This window comes from Bos indicus x Bos taurus, chromosome 7 (assembly GCF_003369695.1).
Source record: "Bos indicus x Bos taurus breed Angus x Brahman F1 hybrid chromosome 7, Bos_hybrid_MaternalHap_v2.0, whole genome shotgun sequence".
Lineage (NCBI taxonomy): Eukaryota > Metazoa > Chordata > Mammalia > Artiodactyla > Bovidae > Bos > Bos indicus x Bos taurus.
Genome location: NC_040082.1, coordinates 97,629,239 through 97,651,913, shown reverse-complemented (window position 1 = coordinate 97,651,913; position 22,675 = coordinate 97,629,239). Strand labels below are relative to the sequence as shown.

At 41.2% G+C, this 22,675-nt stretch overlaps 1 protein-coding gene across 4 annotated transcripts in view; it reads right to left on the bottom strand.

Annotated features, from left to right (window-relative positions):
• Positions 1-2,431: 2,431 nt before the first annotated feature.
• The window catches only part of LOC113895978 (zinc finger protein 791-like), a 69,996-nt gene continuing 49,752 nt past the window's right edge, over positions 2,432-22,675 (bottom strand). For 3 of the 4 annotated variants that reach the window (XM_027547854.1, XM_027547855.1, XM_027547853.1), the window contains exons 2-4: positions 5,350-5,476; positions 5,115-5,175; positions 2,432-4,733 (exon numbers count right to left, since the gene is read on the bottom strand). In XM_027547854.1, coding sequence (XP_027403655.1) covers positions 3,083-4,733; positions 5,115-5,175; positions 5,350-5,476 — 1,839 coding nt within the window. In that variant the 3' untranslated portion in view covers positions 2,432-3,082. The remainder of the gene's footprint in view (positions 4,734-5,114; positions 5,176-5,349; positions 5,477-22,675) is intronic. The other variant, XM_027547856.1, reaches the window with a different exon arrangement.

Here is a 22,675-nt window from a genome sequence, read left to right as displayed (position 1 = left end):
GTGGGATCTTCCCAGACCAGGGACTGAACCCACATCCTCTTCATTGGCAGGCAGGTTCTTATCCATTATACCACCATGTAAGTCTGAGTTGTTTACTTTCTTCACAGCCCTAATTTTCATTTATAAACCCAGACTGTGCTGTTTATTAACCATCTCTTTCCCCCCAGAAATGAGTACCAGCATGTTTCATGCCCGTATGTCTGGAGTGCACAGCACCCTATCTCTGCTAAATTGTGTATGTTTTGAGCCTATAGTGCCTAGTAGAAGAGTGATGGTGAAAAATGAGCACCAAGAGCATGGTTTCTGAGCAGGAAAGCCTTGCTTGGACTAGTAACTGTCTTTATCCCTTGTTGGGTTTGTGTTTTTGACAACTTATCGAAACTCATAAAGCCTCAGTTGATTTGAAATTTTGAAAAGGAGATAATATCTAACACAAGTCCAAATCCTGTAAGATGACTTTTTGGACAATCTTTTACCGATACAACCTATTATCATTTATGGTTTGTGGCCATCCTTATTGTGATTTGTTCCGCCCTTCTGTTTGAATACAAGTGTGAACCTGGTAGTTTTTTTTTTTTTAATTAAATTTTATTTTCTTATTGCAGTATAGTTGCTTTACAGTGTTGTGTTAGCTGCTGCAGTACAGTGAAATGAATCAGCTATAGGTATACATATATCCCCTCCAACCTGGCAGTTTTTGGCAAGAAGGCACTAACAAAAAAAGATTGAAAATTTTAATTAAGAATAAATGAGAAATCCATTTTGACAAAAATTATACTATGGAAAAATAAAATCTGCCTAAAGAAAAATATACATGGTAATACTGAGTCAAAATGTTTAATGATTAACCTGAAAAAAACACCAAGTTGATATAAAAATCCACAATTACAATAGGATGTTTCAATATATCCTAATTTGTTACTATAGAAGTTTTTTGAAAGAATTAATGAAACACTTCTTAAAAATCTACAGAAGCATTAGACCTAAAAAAACGAACATCGTTTTCAGTCACATACAATTAAACATAACTGAAAATGTACTGAGGAATTATGTTCAACTAACTGAGTAATTGGAAATAGCCACAATTTATCTGGTAAGAGGAAGGTGCCGATTCTCACATGGAAGGACTGGGTCACAGATACACTGAACAGCGCAGCAGAGGAACACACAGCAGATCATGCGGTTCCTTTGATGGCACCATCATAGCTATCGCTGTGGAATCAGGAGCACTTGGTCACTAGCACGATCAACAGAACCAAGTGTTTACTACACAAATTAGACCTTATACAAATACAATATAGAGGAGGGGAGTCAGTGCGTCACCAAACTTTTTCAGCCTCAACAGTCTTAAATTTGTTGTCCAGTGGACACATGAGCACTTAAAGGAGAATCCAAACTGTGCTGGGTCTTTGTTGTGGAACAGGTCTGAGGAAGTGGAAGTCATTTGGTGGGGGTAACCAGGATACTTTGGACTGGCTGAGCCAGAATCAGGAAAACGGGCTGGAACCAGGTATATGTGAAACTACTATGTGGCTCAAAAACTAAGGCCTTTTTACTTTGCCTTCCAGATGTCATGCAAGGGAGGCTAGTGAATTCTAACATAGAACCCTAAAAAGAACAGGTTCTAGAAAATGTAGGTCACTGCGTATTACTCATGTTGACAGAACACACTCCAAGAGACCATCTCCAATCTACATTTTATGGTCCTGTCACAGGTCTCTCTTCTTTTCATAAATATAAGTCATGCAAGGGAGGCTAGTGAATTCTAACATAGAACCCTAAAAAGAACAGGTTCTAGAAAATGTAGGTCACTGCGTATTACTCATGTTGACAGAACACACTCCAAGAGACCATCTCCAATCTACATTTTATGGTCCTGTCACAGGTCTCTCTTCTTTTCATAAATATAAAGACTTACTGGTCTGTTAGTGTTATTACAAAAATAAATAAAAGTTTAAATGTTAATAGCATGACATTTCTAGCTACTTTTTAATCTCACAGACTTGAAGCCCTGTGACAGGAGGAACCACATCAGTTATGTTCACTGTTTGTTCACAGCACAGGCACATAGTAGGTGCTGAATATGAATGGAGGAATGGTAATGCTACTAGTTGACTTCAGAGATATCTTATAGTTATTCTAACTGCATTATGGCTGAAAGAGACCCTAAATGGTGATATCAGAATACTGTAGGAGGATTTTTAATGTGCTCTTGGGGGAAAAAATGTCACTACAGTGCAAAGGTGTAGTTATAAATTTAAATCTAAAATAACCAAACTCACAATGTAAAGGTGCTTCATTTAAGTATGAAGGTGATGTCAACATGGGTCTCTTTTCTTAATGTAAAGCCTATTACCCAAATCACAGTCAGATGGAATGACAGAGTTGAGAGAAAAGGTGTAACTAAGTCAAATAAGATTATACTCTGTGATAAACTTTGCATACTTACAACTTTATGCCAACTACTTATTAGCAAGGAAAATGGAAAAAGGCTCTTTTGACAAAACTTTTTCTAATGAAAGAGGAATATTTACAGTGGGTAAGAAATATCCAGTACCTGCCACAGGAAGCCAATAGGAAAATCCCAACAACCACCAGTGTCATTATTCCATGACCCCTTTACTTACAGAACAATTTAAAAATTATTTATTTTGGCACACTATATAATGTTGGCACATTACATTATATTCCAGTTCACCCACAGTGCCAATTTCAAAATGGAAAGACAAAAATTCTATGAGCTAGTTTAAGGAAAAATACTACCCACTAAACTTGCTAAGTACTATTGCTTGAAGAGTTCTTACAGAATTGTTTCAACTCAGTCTTCATTTGCAAAGTTAACAAGTAGAATCCATAACTAACGGCTGAGTTTCAGAATAAGCCACTAATAAAGAGGATATATTTTTAACTTTTAAAACATTTATTTCATGTGAATTTTCTGGAGTACTATTATATGTTAATTAATCCACATCAGGCTTTCCCATGTTATTTACACTTTATAGCATTTCTCTCCAGTAGTTTTAACATGACTTTGAATGTGTTTGTTAAGCTAGAAAACTCTGCTGTATTTATCAGTTATAATTCATCTAGTGTGCATTCTCATGACATGTTTATGTAAGGATGTGGGCCAATTGAAGGCTTTCCCACAGTGCTTACATTCAAGAAGTTTCTCTCCAGTGTGAATTCTCTCATGACTTCTGTATGAACTGGGTCGACTAAAGGCTTTCCCACAGTCTTTACATTTATATGGTTTCTCACCAGTGTGCACTCTCAAGTGACCTCGAAAGGTTGTGCGGTAAATGAATGCCTTCCCACATTCCTTACATTCATAGGGTTTCTCTCCAGTGTGAGTTCTTTCATGTACTTGAACATAACTGGAACAACTGAAGGCTTTACCACATATTTTACAATCATAGGGTTTCTCTCCTGTGTGAGTTCTTTCATGTATTCGAAATGAACTAGGACAATTAAATGCTTTCCCACATTCCGTACATTTATAAGGTCCATCTCCAGTGTGCGTCATCATGTGTCTTCGAAAGCTTGTGAGAGAAACAAATGCTTTCCCACATTTCTCACATTTATAGGGTTTCTCCCCAGTGTGAGTTCTTTCATGTATTTGCAAACCTAGAGGAGAACTGAAAGTTTTTCCACACTGCTTACATTCATAGGGTTTCTCTGCAGTGTGAGTCCGCTCATGTCTTCGAAAGGAAGTGGGACAACTGAGGGCTTTACCACACTGCTTACATATATATGGTTTCTCACCAGTGTGAGTTCTCACGTGGACTTGAAAAGTGGTGAGCCAATGGAAGGCTTTTCCACATTCCTTACATTGATAAGGTTTCTCTCCAGTGTGAGTTCTTTCATGTGTTCGAAATGAACTGGAACAACTGAAGGCTCTACCACATTGTTTACATTCATAGGGTTTTTCTCCAGTGTGAGATCTTTCGTGTATTCTGTACGAACTGGGACAATTGAATGCTTTCCCACAGTCCTTACATTTATAAGGTCCAACTCCAGTATGTGTTATCATGTGTCTTTGAAAACTTCCAAGAGAAATAAAAGCTTTTCCACATTCCTTACAATCATAAGGTTTCTCTCCAGTATGAGTTCTCTCGTGTTTTCGAAGAGAACTGGGACAACTGAAGGCTTTACTACACTTTTTACATTCATAGGGTTTTTCTCCAGTATGAGTCCTTTCATGGCTTCGAAAGGAACTGGGACAGCTGAGGGCTTTACCACATTGCTTACATTCATAAGGTTTCTCTCCTGTGTGAGTTCTTTCATGCGTTTGAAAGGTTTGATGGTATCGAAAGGCTTTTCCACACTGTTTACACTGATAGGGTTTCTCTCCAGTGTGAGTTCGTTCATGTTTTCGAACAGATTGACGGTATCTAAAGGATTTCCCACATTCCTTACATTTATAGGATTTTTCTATACCATGATTACTTTCATGTTTTTGGAAAGGCTGGAGATAACTGAAGGCTTTCCCACATACTCTACATTTATAAGGCTTCCTTCCATATTCCTGATGATACTTGGATGGTTTGGGTGCAGTGTGAGATCTCAGGTGCCTATTAAGGGATGAACGACTCATGAAGACCTTTCCACACACACTGCATTCCCATGGTTTAGTAGAATTTTTCGTGTTCAGATTAAGATTTGGAATAAGGCCGCTGTTTTCTCCACCTTGACTACCTTCTTTACTTTCACAGAGTCTCTGTAATATATGACTTCTGTTAAAAAAGAAATTAGAAACACACTGTTAATGATTTTTTAATGATTTTATAATAAATAGTAGTATTACATTTTTACCATTACAAGGAAAGTGTAGGGTTTTATGCACTATATAGTTTTTAAAAGTGAATATATTGAATGCTCTGTAAGAAAGCTCAACCATTGCTATTATCATAGTGATATTTATATATGCAGTCTCTGAATATGTTTCAAAGTAAACTATTTGGGAAACAACATCCATGACATAAGAAAACATTTTTGGTTAAAATTTTCTGACAAATAAATTTGAAACTGTGCCCTTTTGTTTCCACTTGTTTTTAAATTTTCATGACATGAGATTCCCACGTGGGACACAGCTTCACATTTTAAGTACAACTCACCTCAGATTTCTTTCCTGGTTCTTGTACTGATCTTCAGTGTTATGGTCCTCCCATTCATCCCCTAAAATGCAGACCCCAAAAGATCAGTAAATTAATTATTACTTCACACGTCTATGATGACCTCAAAGTATGATTTATTTACCAAAGAATTCCCTTTCCCCATTCCAAATCTGAGAACAACATTGATGGGCAGGAAGCACTTGTTCTCTAAGTGAAGGAATGTCATCATCCTTACTTATTAAGGCCAGGTTACTCAAAGTTTCCCGCATCACATCTCTGTAGAGTTTCTTCTGCGAAGGCCCCAGCAGAGCCCACTCCTCCAGGGTGAAGTTCACAGCCACATCCTCAAAGGCCACTGGGTCCTAAAACATCACAAATATGTGTACAGGAAGATGGGTGAGATGGACAGTACTGGGAACTGTAGTCCATCCGTAAGTTTACATGTGCTGCTGTTATGAAACTTACTTATTCTGTGACCTGATAATCAAAATTCTTTTTTTTTAAAATCTTTTGCGGCGGGCTCAGCCCCGCTCCGCCCGGGCCATCGCGGCGCACGCTCGCCCGGCCGAGAACGGCACCGGTGGCGAGAAGGGAGCGGGGCTGGCCCCGCCGCCTGGCCGCCGGCAGCTCGGTGCTGGAAGCGTGCTGGAAGCGTGTGCGGCGGGAGCGCGGTGGGAGGAGAGGGCCGGCCCCCGCCCGCCCCTTCCCCCGCGCCGCCGCCACCGCCCGGGGATAATCAAAATTCTTACTCTCTACCACTTCCTCACAAACTTAACAGCATCATGAAAATTATTTCTAATTTTTCCTATGATCACTTAAGTCTTCCTATTCTCTAATGGTAGGGTCCAGAGCATGCTGGAGCAATATGAACTCCAAATGAAAGAAATATTTCCATTTTAAGACTGTCAGTTCTGCCTGAGAAAAACTCATCTCCTTTAATACCCACCACATCACACAGTACTCCATTAAGCACAGGGTCACATATGCATGGGGTTTTAATGGAAAAAAACAGTGAAGAACTGGAAGTTTTTTCTTCTACTCCCATCATCAAACATGAGAGGCCAAGAGTCCTATGTAAATCCAGCTTATTGTTAGGCCCAGCTGACCATCCTGTCCTGAAGGAATCCAGGCTACCAGAAGCAGTCAGATGCAGGGGACTTCCCCGTTGGTCCAGTGCCTAAGACTTCACACTCCTGATGCAGGGGATGGGTTCAGTCACTGGTCAAGGAACCAGACCCCACATGCCACAACTAAAGATCCCATGTGCTACAACAAAGACCCAGCACAGCTAAATTAAAAAAAAAAATAGTAGTGATCAGATAATGAATGAAAATAATCTTGTGGGAAAGTATTAACTTTTACTTACTTGACAGAGATTCAGTTATTCCTTTTTATTTCACAGTCCTATTTCATGGGACTAGGAAGCTATTCTGAAGTTAGTGCTCAGGCATAAGCGAAGACATGGCAACTTAGACAAAATCTCTATATTCATGTGCCTCAGAGCAGCTTCACACCATCTTTACCACATCTATGTGAATACACTGCAAAGATAAGATGCCAGAAGAGCCTTTTCTGGCAAAATCATAACAGTGTACCCTGGACCTTGAGGAACTGAGTAAGAACTGCAATTTGCAAGGGAGTCTGCTGAAGACCACAATGGCCTGATCGTGAATGTGCCCTTCATTATAAAATACCAAGGGTTCAGTAGTTCTTTCCTCTAAAAGAACATAAAGCTTCCCTTCTCCAGTTATAGGAGGCAGTGATTCTCAACCAGCCACTCACTCAAGAGGCAGCCTCTCCACTGCTCTCATTTCCATGACCTTCTGTGGGGCACAGGAAAGTAACAGCTGAGCCTCTGGGCGGAGGAATCCCTCAGCCACATAATTTCCCTAAACACTGGACTCTGTAAAAGGTCATCACTAACCTACTGATATCCACATGGACAGGACAGAGCGAAGGTTCCCTCACAGTCATTACAATGGTAGGATTTCTTCATTCAGTTATGGCACAGAACCAGAAATCCCCATTTCTTGTTTCTCTCACAGGAACTGATGGTCTTAAATGGAAACACTTCTTTCATTTGTGTAGCATTTCTCTCAAGGTGCCCTGGACCCTACCATTATAGAACAGTAAGACTTTTAGTGATCACAGAAGAAATGCAGAAATAATTTTCACATGTTCATGTTGTAGTTAAACCTGTGAGGAAGTAACCACTTCCTGCTTTGGCCAACTCTAATTACTGTTTCCATAGTGGGTCCACAGTGCTTGTTCCTGCTGCTGCTGCTGCTAAGTTGCTTCAGTCATGTCGCACTCTGTGTGACCCCATAGATGGCAGCCCATCCCCCGTCCCTGGGATTCTCCAGGCAAGAACACTGGAGTGGGTTGCCATTTCTTTCTCCAATGCATGAAAGTGAAAAGTGAAAGTGAAGTCGCTCAGTCGTGTCCAACCCTCAGCAACCCCATGGACTGCATGCAGCCTTGCAGGCTCCTCCATCCATGGGATTTTCCAGGCAAGAGTACTGGAGTGGGGTGCCATTGCCTTCTCCGAGTGCTTGCTCCTAATGGTGTCCTATTACAAAGTGTGCAGAAGAGAGTCACACTAGCAGGCCTGGGAGGGCTGATTCTTAGGAATGCCTGCTCACAGTGTTTGTCCTTGGTTGGTTATCTGGGAACCGGGATTTATAAGTGACCCGACCAATCTAGGGCTTCCTTGGTGGCTCAGGCAGTAAAGAATCTGCCTGCAATGCAGGAGACCTGGGTTTGATCCCAGAGTCGGGAAGATCCCTTGGAGAAGGGAAAGATGACCCACTCCAGTATTCTTGCCTGGAGAATTCCATGGACAGAGGAGCCTGACGGGCTACAGTCCATGGGGGTCTCAAAGAGTCAGACACAACTGAGCGACTAATACTTTCACTTCATTTTCCACCAACCTAACTGGTAAGAATGGTTTGGTGTATCTCAATTGTTTATAGTACATCACAAACTCTCTTCATTCTCAGTGACTGAATTTTGTTATGCTCAGCAGAGAGTACTTACATGATCTGTACACCACCCCCTCCAATCACTCTTGGGTATTGTTTCTAATGAGCTAGTATTTTACATGTATTGTCACAACCTGCTGCTTGTAGGACTGAGCCCCTCCTATGTGATTACACTAGGAAAGAATATCTAGAAGCTTGCATCTGGCTTCTTTAAGAACACATTTAATTAGGTATTAAAAAAGAATGAATGAGGTATTTAATAATCCTCATGGAAAAATTTTATTTTTGTTGGATAACATTAAAGGAGATAGATGAAAATATGAAAGATGTTCTTGATGTTCCCACTACAGAAATATATCTAAAACAATCTGTTATCTAACTGGGAAATGCACTGTATCATCCCCTTGTACTGCATGGACAATAGCCAATTCATTATAGATGTAAATGTGAACAGTTAAACTGGGACACTTTTACAAGTCCCAGGTAATGCTTCCTTGATCCAAAAATAGGGAGAACTCTCTCATTTAAGAAAAAGAAAAAACAGCCTTGAAGCAAGAACCTGACCAATGCAAACATATTAAAACTAAGGGAGTTATAAGACAAAAGATTAGAAGACAATACAGATGTTAAAAGGTTAGTATGTGAAGATGGACACCATAGTTTTAAAATAATGGGAAAATAACCAAACCTGTTTTACAGAAGATGAGAGACGACACATGAAAAAATGTCCATTTGCTTAGTAATAGGGAATAATGAGGCAACATGTCAAGCAGATTATATTTCACTCTAAGGACAAAAATTAGTTAACTAAATAATCCCAAGTGTTGATGACCATAGACGACAAATATGTAAATTAGGCATGAGTAGAGGAAGCATCAACTGATGCACCCCACTGCCATTTCCTGTAAATCTGAACTGGATCGCCATCAGTTGTCCTCCAGAGTCCAGAGAATTTACATGTATTTGTACTCGGAGACCGATACAAGAATATAGAAAATATATTTTCAATGAGATTAAAAATTCAACTAGGGGGAATTCCCTGGTAGTCTAGTGGTTAGGACTCCACACTTTCACTGCCAAGAGCCCTGGGAACTAAGATCCCACAAGCCACTCAGCATGGCCAAAAAGAATACATAAATAAGTAAACTGGAAAAAGCCCAAACCCCATAACCACTGCAATGGATGAACCTTGACTGGCCCCCAGTCTCAGACACTAGGTGTGTATCAAACGTCTGCTGCTAAAAGCAACCAAAAAACATTTGGAATGTAATTTAATACTTATTGAAAGGTTAAAGCAGACAAAACTAAAACAACAGTGAATAGTGAAAAGAGCAGATGGTAAAGGTATGACTAAAGAATCAACAGAGATCCTCTATGGGCAGCATGGAGATGAGCTGGGGAGCAGAACATCAAAGACTCTAAAAACCGCCCGAAGGCCCACTTATGAATCTTCACGGTTACAAAGATGTTTACTTTGTATACTCTTAGTATTGCTACACACTCCAATAAAGCATTTTGTACATTCTTTTTTGGAAAATATGTGATGATTTAAAAAAAAGGAATTAATGAAGTTTGGAGAAGAACATAATTTTACTGTGTTTGCCCTGTGATGGGGCAATCTTGAGTTTTAACTCAGATTCTGGCAGCAAAAACTGCTAATAAGACAGAGGTCTATTTTGAAAGAATTGGTTACATAACCTCACCCCTGCACTTATTTTTTAAAAATAAAGGCTGGGGCTTCCCTGTGGCTCAGTGAAGAGTCTGCCCTCTAGTGCAGGAGACGCAGACCCTGATCTGGGAGATCCCACATCTGCACAGCGACTAAGCCTGTGGGCCACGACTACTGGGCCTACGCTCTAGAGCCCACACACTGCAGCTCCTGAAGCCGACGGGCCCCAGAGCCCACACTCCACAAGAGAAGCCACTACAGTGAGAGGTGTGTGCGCTGCCAGTGAAGAGTGGTTCCCCTCTCATAACTAGAGAACGCCTGCAGGCAGCAAGGAAGAGCCAGCGCAGCCAAAAATAGATTATCTGTGTATTTAATAAACATATATAAAAGGTGACATGAACTGGTATAGGAGGATGTGAAGGATTTTTCAATAGAATGATTAAGTAGTGTTACAGTAGAAAAGCCACATTCCCTCTTCTGTAAGTCTTACAGTCTCCTGCACAAGCATGTGGACTACATCTAAGATTTGGCTCAGATGTCCAGACTGATGACAACATGCACTCAATGTCAAGAGTGTATGACGCTTTTCATTTTCATAATCCAAGCGTCTGGGGAGGGGAGGGTGGGCTTCTCAAGCATGGGAAACGCCTTCAGAGAGTAAGATAAGGTGCCTGGCCTGGATTTTTTTTTTTTTTAATTGAGATTAGAGGGTAGGCTAGGGTGAGAGTTTGCATACTCCTGGGAAGAAACTACTATGGCCTTACTTGCTTGCCGGCACCAAAGGCAGGAACCCTTAGGTTTTCTTAGCATTTTGTACAGATGTGGGGCACAAAGTGGAATAAAGAGGAATAAAAGTACAAAGCTGTCAGCAGACGAGGATGGACATGTACACTCTGCTATATTTAAAATGGAAAACCAACAAGGACCTACTGTATAGCACAGGGAACTCTGCTCGATGTTCTGTGTGTGGCAGCCTGGATGGGAAGGGGAGTCTGGGTGAGAACAGATACATATATGTGTATGGCTGAGTCTCTTTGCTGTTCACCTGAAACTATCACAAGAGTGTTTGTTAATCAGCTATACTCCAATATAAAATACAAAGTTAAAAAAAAATTGAGGTCAGAGACTTCCAGTTCCTGTTCGGTCATGTATGGAGTTTAGAAGCTAGCATTAGCATCCTCACAAGATAATCACCAACTAACTAAATACCAACAACTCTTCTTAGACCCAGAACCATCAGAGAATTTAGGTAATGGGGACACTGCTGTCTCCAAAATCAGCGAGACAAAAAAACAGCCATTTAAAAATATGCCCAAGATATTCTTGCTCTCCAAATGTCGGAGTAGAGGACAAAAGAGCCCGTGACAGTGATAGGTCTCCCCCGCTCCGTACATCAAATATGTGTGGCATCTCTTAACATTACTGCTCCAACTCTATGTCATCAAAATATGTGGCCACCCATTCAGGTCAATTCTAACGCTCCCTGGAGTTAGCGTTAGACTTCACAGATTGAACACTCACTGCCACAAGACTGCCCCCATTTAAGCTGCTGGCCACAAACAAGGTGCCTGGGCTACTGACATTTCTACTCAGCTGCCTGTACATCCATAGATCCCCTTGACACTCCCTCAGGTTTGCTAATTTACTGGAATAATTCTGAGAACTCAGGAGGACACTTGACTTACTATGGTTGGTTTATGATAAAGGATACAACTCAGGAACAGCCAAATTTGGAAGAGATGCATAGGGAAAAATGTGGAACAGAGGGTGAGGGGGTGGGGTCAAGGAAACAAAAGCAAGTGTTAACTAATGGGGCCTAATCAAACTTACCATTGACAAAGAAACCATTGAGAAAATGAAAAGACAATGTATTGAATTAGAAAGATATCTGCAAATGTTAATGACTGATAAGGGGTTAATATCCAAAATACAGAAACAACTCATACAACTCCCAGAAAAAAAACAACCTGATTAAAAACTAGCAAAAGGGGGACTTCCCATGTGGTCCAGTGGTTAAGACTGTGCACTTCCAACACAGGGGCACAGGTTCAATCCCTAGTTGGGGAACTAAAATCCTATCTGCTGTGTGGTGCAGCCAAAAAAAACCACCTTTTTAAAAATGAGCAAAATACCCGAGTAGATATTTTTCCAAAGAAGGCACACAGATGGTAAACTGGCATATGAAAAGATGCTCAACATCACTAATCACTGGAGAAATGCAAATCAAGACAATTAGCGATCCCATCATACCTGTCCGAATGGATACCATTAAGAAGCCAAAAATAACAAGCATTGGTGAGGATGTGGAGAAAAGGGAACCCTTGTACACTCTTGGCAGCAATGTAAATTAGTGCCAACTAATAGGGAAAACAGTGTTGAGGGTTCTCAATAAACTTAAAACTGTTGTTGTTTAGTCACTAAGTCATGTCCGACTCTTTGCGACCCCATGGACTGTAGCCTGCCAGGCTCCACTGCCATGGCATTTCCCAGGCAAGAATACTGGAATGGGTTGCCATTTTCTTCTCCAGGGGATCTTCCCAACCCAGGGATTGAACCTGCATCTCCTGCATTGGCAGGTGGATTCTTCACCACTGAGCCACCAGGGAAGCCCAAGAACTACCATATGATCCAGCAATTCCATGCCTGGGTATATGTCTGAAGAAAACGAAAGCACTTTAAAAAAGACACACACTCCCCAGTGTTCATAGCAGCATTATTTAAAATAGCCAAGATATGGCGGCAACCCAAACGTCATCCATCAACACATTGATGGATAAAGATGTGGTACATATATACACTGGAATACTTCTTGGCAATAAAAAAGAATGAAATTCTGCTATTTACAACAATATGGATAGATGGAGGGTACTAAGTCAGTCAGACTAAGAAAAACAGATACTGTATGATTTCACTTACAGGTGAAATCTAAAGGAAACAAATGAAAATAACAAAACAGAAACAGCCTCACAGATAGAACAAACCAGCAGTTACCAGTGGGGATGGGAAGTGGGGAGGGGAGATAAGGGTAGGAAGTTAAGAGGTACAGATGTATAAAATAAATAAGCTACAAGGTTAAGGTTAGCGAATGTAAGCTTTTATATACAGAATGGATAAACAAGCAGCTCCTACTATAAAGCACAGGCAACTATATTCAATATCCCTATGATAAACCATAATGGAAGAGATTAAAAAATATGTAAGTGAATCATTTTGTTATGCAGTAGTAACTACAACATTATAAATCAGCTATCAATTCAGTTCAGTTCATTTCAGTAGCTCAGTCATATCCGACTCTTTGCGACCCCATGAATAGCAGCATGCCAGGCCTCCCTGTCCATCACCAACTCCCAGAGTTCACTCAAACTCATGTCCATCGAGTTGGTGATGCTATCCAGCCATCTCATCCTCTGTCATCCCCTTCTCCTCCTGCCCACAATCCCTCCCAGCATCAGAGTCTTTTCCAATGAGTCAGTTCTTCGCATGAGGTGGCCAAAGTACTGGAGTTTCAGCTTTAGCATCATTCCTTCCAAAGAACACCCGGGACTGATCTCCTTCAGAATGGACTGGCTGGATCTCCTTGCAGTCCAAGGGACTCTCAAGAGTTTTCTCCAACACCACAGTTCAAAAGCATCAATTCTTTGGCGCTCAGCTTTCTTCACAGTCCACCTCTCACATCCATACATGACTACTGGAAAAACCATAACCTTGCCTAGATGGACCTTTGTTGGCAAAGTAATGTCTCTGCTTTTGAATGTGCTATCTAGGTTGGTCATAACTTTCCTTCCAAGGAGGAAGTATCTTTTAATTTCATGGCTGCAATCACCATCTGCAGTGATTTTGGAGCCCTCCAAAATAAAGTCTGACATTGTTTCCATTGTTTCCCCATCTATTTGCCATTAAGTGGTGGGACCAGATGCCATGATCTTAGTTTTCTGAATGTTGAGCTTTAAGCCAACTTTTTCACTCTCCTCACTTTCTCTTTCACTTTCATCAAGAGGCTTTTTAGTTCCTCTTCACTTTCTGCCATAAGGGTGGTGTCATCTGCATATCTGAGGTTATTGATATTTCTCCTGGCAATCTTGATTCCAGCTTGTGCTTCTTCCACCCTAGCATTTCTCATGATGTACTCTGCATATAAGTTAAATAAGCAGGGTGACAATATACAGCCTTGACGTACTCCTTTTCCTATTTGGAACCATTCTGTTGTTCCATGTCCAGTTCTAATTGTTGCTTCCTGACCTCCATGTAGGTTTCTCAAGAGGCAGGTCAGGTGGTCTGGTAGTCCCATCTCTTTCAGAATTTTCCACAGTTTATTGTGATCCACACAGTCAAAGGCTTTGGCATAGTCAATAAAGCAGAAATAGATGTTTTTCTGCAACTCTCTTGCTTTTTCCATGATCCAGCGGATGTTAGCAATTTGATCTCTGGTTCCTCTGCCTTTTCTAAATCCAGCTTGCACATCTGGAAGTTCGCGGTTCATGTATTGCTGAAGCCTGGCTTGGAGAATTTTGAGCATTACTTTACTAGCATGTGAGATGAGTGCAATTGTGCGGTAGTTTGAGTATTCTTTGGCATTGCCTTTCTTTGGGATTGGAATGAAAACTGACCTTTTCCAGTCCTGTGGCCACTGCTGAGTTTTCCAAATTTGCTGGCATATTGAGTGCAGCACTTTCACAGCATCATCTTTTAGGATTTGAAATAGCTCAACTGGAATTCCATCACCTCCACTAGCTTTGTTCATAGTGATGCTTTCTAAGGCCCACTGGACTTCACATTCCAGGATGTCTGGCTCTAGGTGAGTAATCACACTATCATGATTATCTGGGTTGTGAAGATCTTTTTTGGACAGTTCTTCTGTGTATTCTTGCCACCTCTTCCTAATATCTTCTGCTTCTGTTAGGTCCATACCATTTCTGTCCTTTATTGAGCCCATCTTTGGATGAAATGTTCCCTTGGTATCTCTAATTTTCTTGAACATATCTCTAGTCTTTTTCATTCTGTTGTTTTCCTCTATTTCTTTGCAATGATCGCTGAGCAAGGCTTTCTTATCTCTTCTTACTATTCTTTGGAACTCTGCATTCAGATGCTTATATCTTTCCTTTTCTCCTTTGCTTTTCGCTTCTCTTCTTTTCACAGCTACTTGTAAGGCCTCCCCAGATATCCATTTTGCTTTTTTGCATTTCTTTTCCATGGGGATGGTCTTGATCCCTGTCTCCTGTACAATGTCATGAACCTCCATCCATAGTTCATCATGCACTCTATCTATCAGATCTAGTCCCTTAAATCTATTTCTCACTTCCACTGTATAATCATAAGGGATTTGATTTAGGTCATACCTGAACGGTCTAGTGGTTTTCCCTACTTTCTTCAATTTCAGTCTGAATTTGGCAATAAGGAGTTCATGATCTGAGCCACAGTCAGCTCCCAGTCTTGTTTTTGCTGACTGTATAGAGCTTCTCCATCTTTGGCTGCAAAGAATATAATCAATCTGATTTCAGTGTTGAGCATCTGGTGATGTCCATGTGTAGAGTCTTCTCTTGTGTTGTTGGAAGAGGATGTTTGCTATGACCAGTGCATTCTCTTGGTAAAACTCTATTAGGCTTTGCCCTGCTTCACTCTGTATTCCAAGGCCAAATTTGCCTGTTACTCCATACTTCAATTAAAAAAAAAAAATACTGGGGGGAAAAAAAAACCACAGGAGAAAATCTAGGTGACCTTGAGGTTTTTTTGGTGACCTTGAGTTTGGTGATGAGTTTTTTGATTCAACACAACAAAAGCAGGATTGATGAAAGGAAAAAAAAAAATCAGTAAACTGATGTCATTAAAATGACAGCTTTCTCTATGAAAGACAGGGTTAAGAGACTGAAAACAAGCTACAGACTGGGAGAAAATCTCTACAAACCACTTATCTGATAAAAGACCAGCATCCAAAATATCTAAACAACTCTTAAAACTCAACAATAAGACAGACCACACAATTAAAAATGGACAAAATATCAGAACACACCCCTCACCAAGCCACATGGATGGTAAGCAAGCATAAGAAAAGATGCTCATGTCTTATGTCATTAGGATTGCAAATAAAAGAAGAATAATATCATTTCTAGATACTTGTTACAAAATCCTAAAATTAAAAAAACAACAACTGAGAATAAGCATTAAAGGATGGAGAAGATGCGGAGTGACAGGAACCCTCACTCACTGCTGGTGGGAATGGAAAACAGTACGCCTTCATGGGAAAACGGGCAGTTTCTTACAATACTTAACCGTATAATCCAGCAACCAGGCTCCTTTGTAGTTTACCAAATCAGTTGAAAACTTGCTGTCACAGGGGCTTCCCTGGTGGCTCAGGGGTAATCTGCCTGCCAATGCAGGAGACACAGGTTTGATCCCCAGTGTGGGAGGATCCCACATGTCGCAGAGCAGCTGTCCCATGCACCACAACTACTGAGCCTGTGCTCTAGGACCTGGGAACCACACGCAGCCTCTGTGTCCTAGAGCCCAGGCTACGCCACAGGAGCTGCTACCACCACAAGAAGCCTGCACACAGCAACTAGAGGTAGCCTCTGCTCTCCACAAGTAGAGAAAAGCTGGTGCAGCAAGGAAGCCCCAGTACAGCCAAAAACAAAAACCCACCCAGAACATCTTCATTCATAAAACTACCTGTGTGTGAATTGTTTATAAAAGGTTTACTCATGATTGCCAAGACTTACAGGTAAACAAGAAATTCTCCAACAGGTGAATGGAAAAATAATCACTGGAACATCAATATAATGAAATGTTATTCACTGTTAAAAGGAAACAAGGTATCAAACCAAAAAGACAGAGAGAACCTTAAAATCACTGTTAAGTGAAAGCAGCCAACATGATAAGGCTACATACTGTATTATTCCAACCACAGTTCTGCAAAGGGAAAAAACCACGGGACAATGGAAAATCTGCGTCTGCAGGGATTTGGGGGTGGGAGGGAGGAATGAATAAATGAATAGGGGGAGCACAGGGGACTTGCAGGGCATGAAAGTAGAATACACGACATGGACATGACAGAAACAAGCTCATTTTACGTTGCCAAAGCCCACAGACTGTCTAAACAAGTCAACGTTGTCCTAAAATGTGGACTGTAATGTATCAGCATTGGTTCAACGAATTTAACAAATGTACCACAATAATACAGGATATAAAAAACAGGGCAAAACTATGATGGCAGAGGGGTTAAGTATGACCTTTCTGTACTTTGTAACCAAGCTTTCTGTAAACCTAAAACTGCTGTAGAGAAAGGTAACATCTATCAGGGAAAAAAAAGAAGATGAAGTAAAAAAGGCATTAATATTCATCTCAGATGACTGAAAAAGGCCATCTTTGTTCAGTTGATTTGAAGTTACTTAAGTCACTATGGCACTCTTATAAAGGCCTGTATCCTGCAAACAGAGAATTAAAACCCCACTGAATGCCGTGTTCTAACGGATGTGCTCTGATGTGGTTAAGAGTGTCCTAGGGAGGCCTCAGTATATATACAGACAAGTGTTACCTTGATGTATATTGGGGATACCTGTTAGGCAAGAGATTGCCAGAATTCTTTTATCACACACTCTTAGACGATTGCCCAGGGGTCAGTAAACACATGCTCTCCAAGGCAACTGCTGGTCAGGGCTAAGACGACAGGCTGATGTTGAGTGTGTTGTGGACCATTGAGTCCCCTCCTTTAGCAGGATGTCCAACTAAGGGGTGAAAACCTGGATCATGTATGAATGTGGAGATGTCGTTCTGAAGTCTGTGAACTCCCCTTGCTCGTCACTCAGGGAATCCTAAGGAGCCCACAGGGAGCCTAGGGGTCTGAGAAGGGGTGATGACTTTTAGCATCTGGCAAGGGACCCAGGAGGGGGAAGGCCTCCACCCCTCCTGCAGGTAGGTTATGGTGGGGGTCCCAGGGTCAGCTTTATCTTGTCTCAGGGGGGTCCCCACAGCTGTGCTGAGCTCTTGGGGTGCTGTTTACAGGGTTTCAAATCCTAATGGGAATCTGGATGGGAGGTCCCATTTTCAGGGTTATCTGTTTTCAGCACAGCTCCGTCAGGAGATGTAACTGCAGCTCGAGTGGCCTACAGTGCAAGGCCAGGGCAGGACCTTGGTTAGAAGCCTGTGGACAGCTTCAGGCCTGATGGGAAACTCCAGAGGCAGGAGCGGAGGTCCCTGAAGCCTCTACTGTGACTCAGGGTTTGACGGCGCAGAGGGGAATGCCTGTCATCTGGCATTTTCACCAGAGTCCACAGCCTTTTTGGTTTTTTGTGCGAACTATTCCAGGTGGGCCATTTTACAAGTAATAGCTTAAATGGGCTCAAATATATTTCAACATTTTTTATGTTCTGATGTCCTCAGAAGAGATGTCATTAATGTCACGTCACTCATGCTCATGGCACAAGGTGGTGCGGGTCAGACCTGCCTGCAGAGACCGTATGCAGTGGCGATGGCGCTGAGGTTCTCTGAGGCCACCAGGTAAAGGTGAAGGCCAAGTGTGCTGAGAGGCTGCTGAAAGAGACACTGAACAGAAAAGACTTAGCCCAATCTGTGAGGGCAGGATATTTAGCAGCTGCTGAGTGGATGAAGTCAGTCATTTCCAAAATGATGGGGGCTGGGAATTGGGGCTTATTTGGTGAAACAACAGCCTCAAGGTTGCCATAATCCAATGTGAGATGTCATTCATTCTTTCCAGGTTTGTGAACAGACCAAATACGCCAATTAAAGTGAAGTGAAGTGAAGTTGCTCAGTCCTGTCCGACTCTTTGTGATCCCATGGACTGTAGCCTACCAGGCTCCTCTGTCCATGGAATTTTCGAAGCAAGAGTACTGGAGTGGGTTGCCATTTCCTTCTCCAATTAAAAGGAGGGGTTAATCACTTCCTCACTAAACAGGTTTGTATAATGGGTTTCCATCCTTCAAAACCCTATTTACATTGGGCCATATTAAGTAATTAGCAATAAAGGTCAGTGGAGTTCCATTTAGCAATATAATTTTCCAGTGGCAGAAACTAAATTAAAATTTAACTTATGATTCACTGGATAAGATCTTCCTTCCTCTCAAGCAGAAAGGAGCCTGGTCTGGATGTTCATTGTAGTTGGAGGCTGGGACTGGGGCAAAAATTCTTGCCCAAAGCCAGGAGCTTGTGTGGCTGGAATCTCCTGTCATCTCTAGAGTGGAGGACCCAGACTTCTCATCAGGTTAGGGCACAAAGGAAAAAAGAAGGTGTTAAAAAGAAACAGTAGACCCCTAAAGGAAAGCTATGACAAACCCAGACAGTGTATTAAAAAGCAGAGACATCACTTTGCCAAAAAAGGTCTGTACAGTCAAAAGGTATGGCTTTCCCCGTAGTATGGATGTGAGAATTGGGCCACAAAGAAGGCTGAGCACTGAAGAATCTCCCCCAGGAATGTCATCTTATACCAGTCTGAGCTTATTTTTGCTTTTAATTTGCTGGCCAGCGCCACTGAGGTAATCAGCCATATAGGTTTTTATTATCCCTCAAAGCAAGATAATTCACTCTTTCCATACCCCTTTGGCCTTCTACCCATCTAAGCCTTCCATTTGGACACCTCTCTACTCCCTAGATGCGATGCTGTCTGATTCAATCACTTAATAAAACCAATTAAACCTTTAAAATTTATTCAATTGTATTTTTGTTATTTAACAGATCAGTGGGGCTTAAACTGAAACAAAAAGCAAAAAAAATGTCTGACTACTCATGACAAAGACAAAGGTGGGAAAGAAAAATATGCATTTACAATTGCTTTTTTTTTGATAAAGAAGCACCAAATCAAGATGCTCAAGAAATGGACTTCCCTGGTGGTCCAGTGGTTAAAACTCTGCCTTCCAGCGCAAGGGGTGTGGGTTCAATCAGTGGGGGAACTAAGATCCCACATGCCACACAGTGTGGCCAGAAATTAAAATTTGTAAAGAAAAAAAATTTCACTAAAGCCTTAAAATGATCTACACTGGTTATTTGGGAGCGGCTGAAGCAAGACCACTTGAGAGGCCAGGACAGCCCGGCATGAGTCTACTTTTGACAGTCTTATCTTACAGGTTTTTGCTAACCTTCCATGATGATTTAAAATTAACTGAGTAATATGCATATACTATATCTTTATATTTAATAGCCTTTACTTTAATTAACTTATTTTTGCTTTGAACTTTTAAGTTTAGTTTTTACTTATCTACAGAGGAAACCCTTCTAAGATTTACTCCTTTAAATGCTAACCCTTATAAAAGTTTAAACCATGAAAAATAAGAGTTTCAAATCTCCTTTTAACAAAAGTAACAAGGGGGCATCATAGCTTCTTATAGCTCACTCTGGGAGCTTTTTCAGAAATAAGTAACACGTAATGCACGAGGAATTTGCATGTAATCCATTAAATATACTAGGATTTTCAGTGATTTTATGTATATTTTAAATAGTTTTCCTCATGAATTCATTTGCTTCAGCAGTACTGTAACACTTAGAATTTCAAAGTTCTCTAAGGACAAGCACATACAAAAAACTGACCTACAAATGTAAAAGCCACCTAAGAACTCAAATACACTCCTCTCATATCTTGAGGATCTCTTGCCTAAAAGGAAAGAATATTCTGTTTAGTTCCAGAGTTTTTTGTCTTATTCCCAATGTCTGTCAACATACACTGAAAGCTTGAGAATCATAAACACTTAAAACAATGTCACAGACTATGAAGAGAAACTAAAGAATTGCAACAGGGCCTTCCCTGGTGATCCAATGGTTCAGGGTTCACCTTCCAATGCAGGGGGTAGAGGTTCAATCCCTGGTCTGGGAGCTGAGATCCCACATGCCTTGGGGCCAAAAACCCAAAACATGAAACAAGCAATGTCAAATTCAATGAAGTCTTTAAGAATGGTCCACATCAAAAAATCTTTAAAAAAACCTGCAACATTCAATATATAAATGTATACAAGGAAAGAAATGTAAATATTTGAATCAGTGAGATTAGCAGCCTATTTCCCTATAATTCGGAAGAAACTGAGATTTCCAGGCTTGAGGTTCAGATCTCCCACTGTGGGAATACAACCCCTGGAGTGTGTCAGAGCTGACTCATTAGGAAAGACTGTGATGCTGGGAAAGATTGAAGGCAGGAGGAGAAAGGGATGACAGAGGATGAGATGGTTAGATGGCATCACGGATCTGATGGACATGAGTTTGAGCAAACTCCCGGAGATGGTGAAGGAGGGAAACCTGGCATGCTGCAGTTCATGGGGTCGCAAAGAGTCAGACACAACTGAGCGACTGAATGGAGAGCGTGTCAGTGGTGAGGGTCAGCCACATGAATAGCCACAGAAATGAACTCTGGAGGCTCCAACAAATGCTCCCTTTCCAGACTCCAATTCTTACAAGTGAGAAAACTCTTCACCAGATTCAATGTAAAGTTCTAACATAAATGAACTCGCCAATTCATAAACTCTTGTCCAAGAAGACACAATTCCTGACCTTCACAGACTTTCTCAACACACTCAAATCATGAGTAATTCGTATGTACAGTTACAGTACAAAGTTCAACCTGGTAATCAACAGTTAGGGTCTCAGGGCGTCACTCTGTATCCCCCACCGTCGAAAGTGCATCCCCACCTTTCCAGGGCTGTATCTTCTCACACTATAAAGGATCCTTCCATGGTTGGTGAGAGCAGGTAGACACTTGCAGGGGAAGGCTCCCCAGATAGAACAGTTGGTCCTCTGAGTACTTCCCTTTGTAGGCTCAAGGGAGCCTTAGCTAAGAGCTAAGAGCCCACAGGTCTGGGCTCCCCACTGTCATTATCATGAACTCCATTGATATTTTAAATGACACATACCCAGTGTTTGAATAATCCAACAGAACCATTCAATCCAGTATTTATGTACAAAGAAGGGAGGAAAACTATAAGGCATTTTTTTCTATTTCAAGAACAAAACACAAATATCTATTCCTTTCAGAAAGTAAATGTCAGCCAATTATCATTTCCATGGCAAGAAACTGTAAATAATAATTGAAGAAAAGAAAAAAAAAGATCTTGAATGTTACTTACAGTCAGTTATGTGACAAAAAAAAGAAAAAATGTAACTAATGGAATGGTATAATGGAATATTTTTTCTGAAATTCACCTCTTTCTTCCCCTTTGGAAATATTTTATATTCTCTTTCAAGATCTATTGATTAAATACATTTACAGTTACTAAAGATGGAAACTTAGGACTTCCTTGGTGGTCCAGTGGCTAGGACTGCGCTCTCACTGCAGGGGACCAGGGTTCAATCCTTGGTCGTGGAACTAGACCCTACATGCCGCAACTAGGACCCATACAGCTAAAAAAAGGCTTAAAAGTGAATAAGGTCACAAACTCAGGGAGGGACAAGGCTGACCTGGAACTATGATGAAAAGACCGACCACCCAGGAGTCTCCCAAGAGGAACCTCCACCCAAAGGGCTTAAACAAAATAGGATGTCTGTGGCTGGGAAAGCTTGTGGGGTGGAGTAAGGAGGGGACGGCACAAGACTTAAATACAGTGTAGTTCCCGGTGGTTAATTTCTGGTTTCTTCTCATGGAAAACATACACAGACAAAAAACTAAACTTTAAAGAGTCATTCATGGCCCTTGTGGATTAATAATAAACAATTTAAAATACTGCGTAGCTTGAAATGCACCACAGAGGGCAAGTAGTTAATAATGAAGCTATGAACTGAAAAGGGGAAGATGGCGTTTGGGAATATCAGGAAAGATTTGGAAATTTAGCCATTTGTTTCCTGCCCTGGGAAGAGCTGGAGTAGGGAGACAGGGTCGTGGATTTGTGACACTGTTCTTCATACATCTGAAAAGTGAGGGGAAATGAGAGTTCCCCCGCCCCGGGGAGAAAGGAGGGACCCCACAGACCCCTGCTCCTCTAATGCAG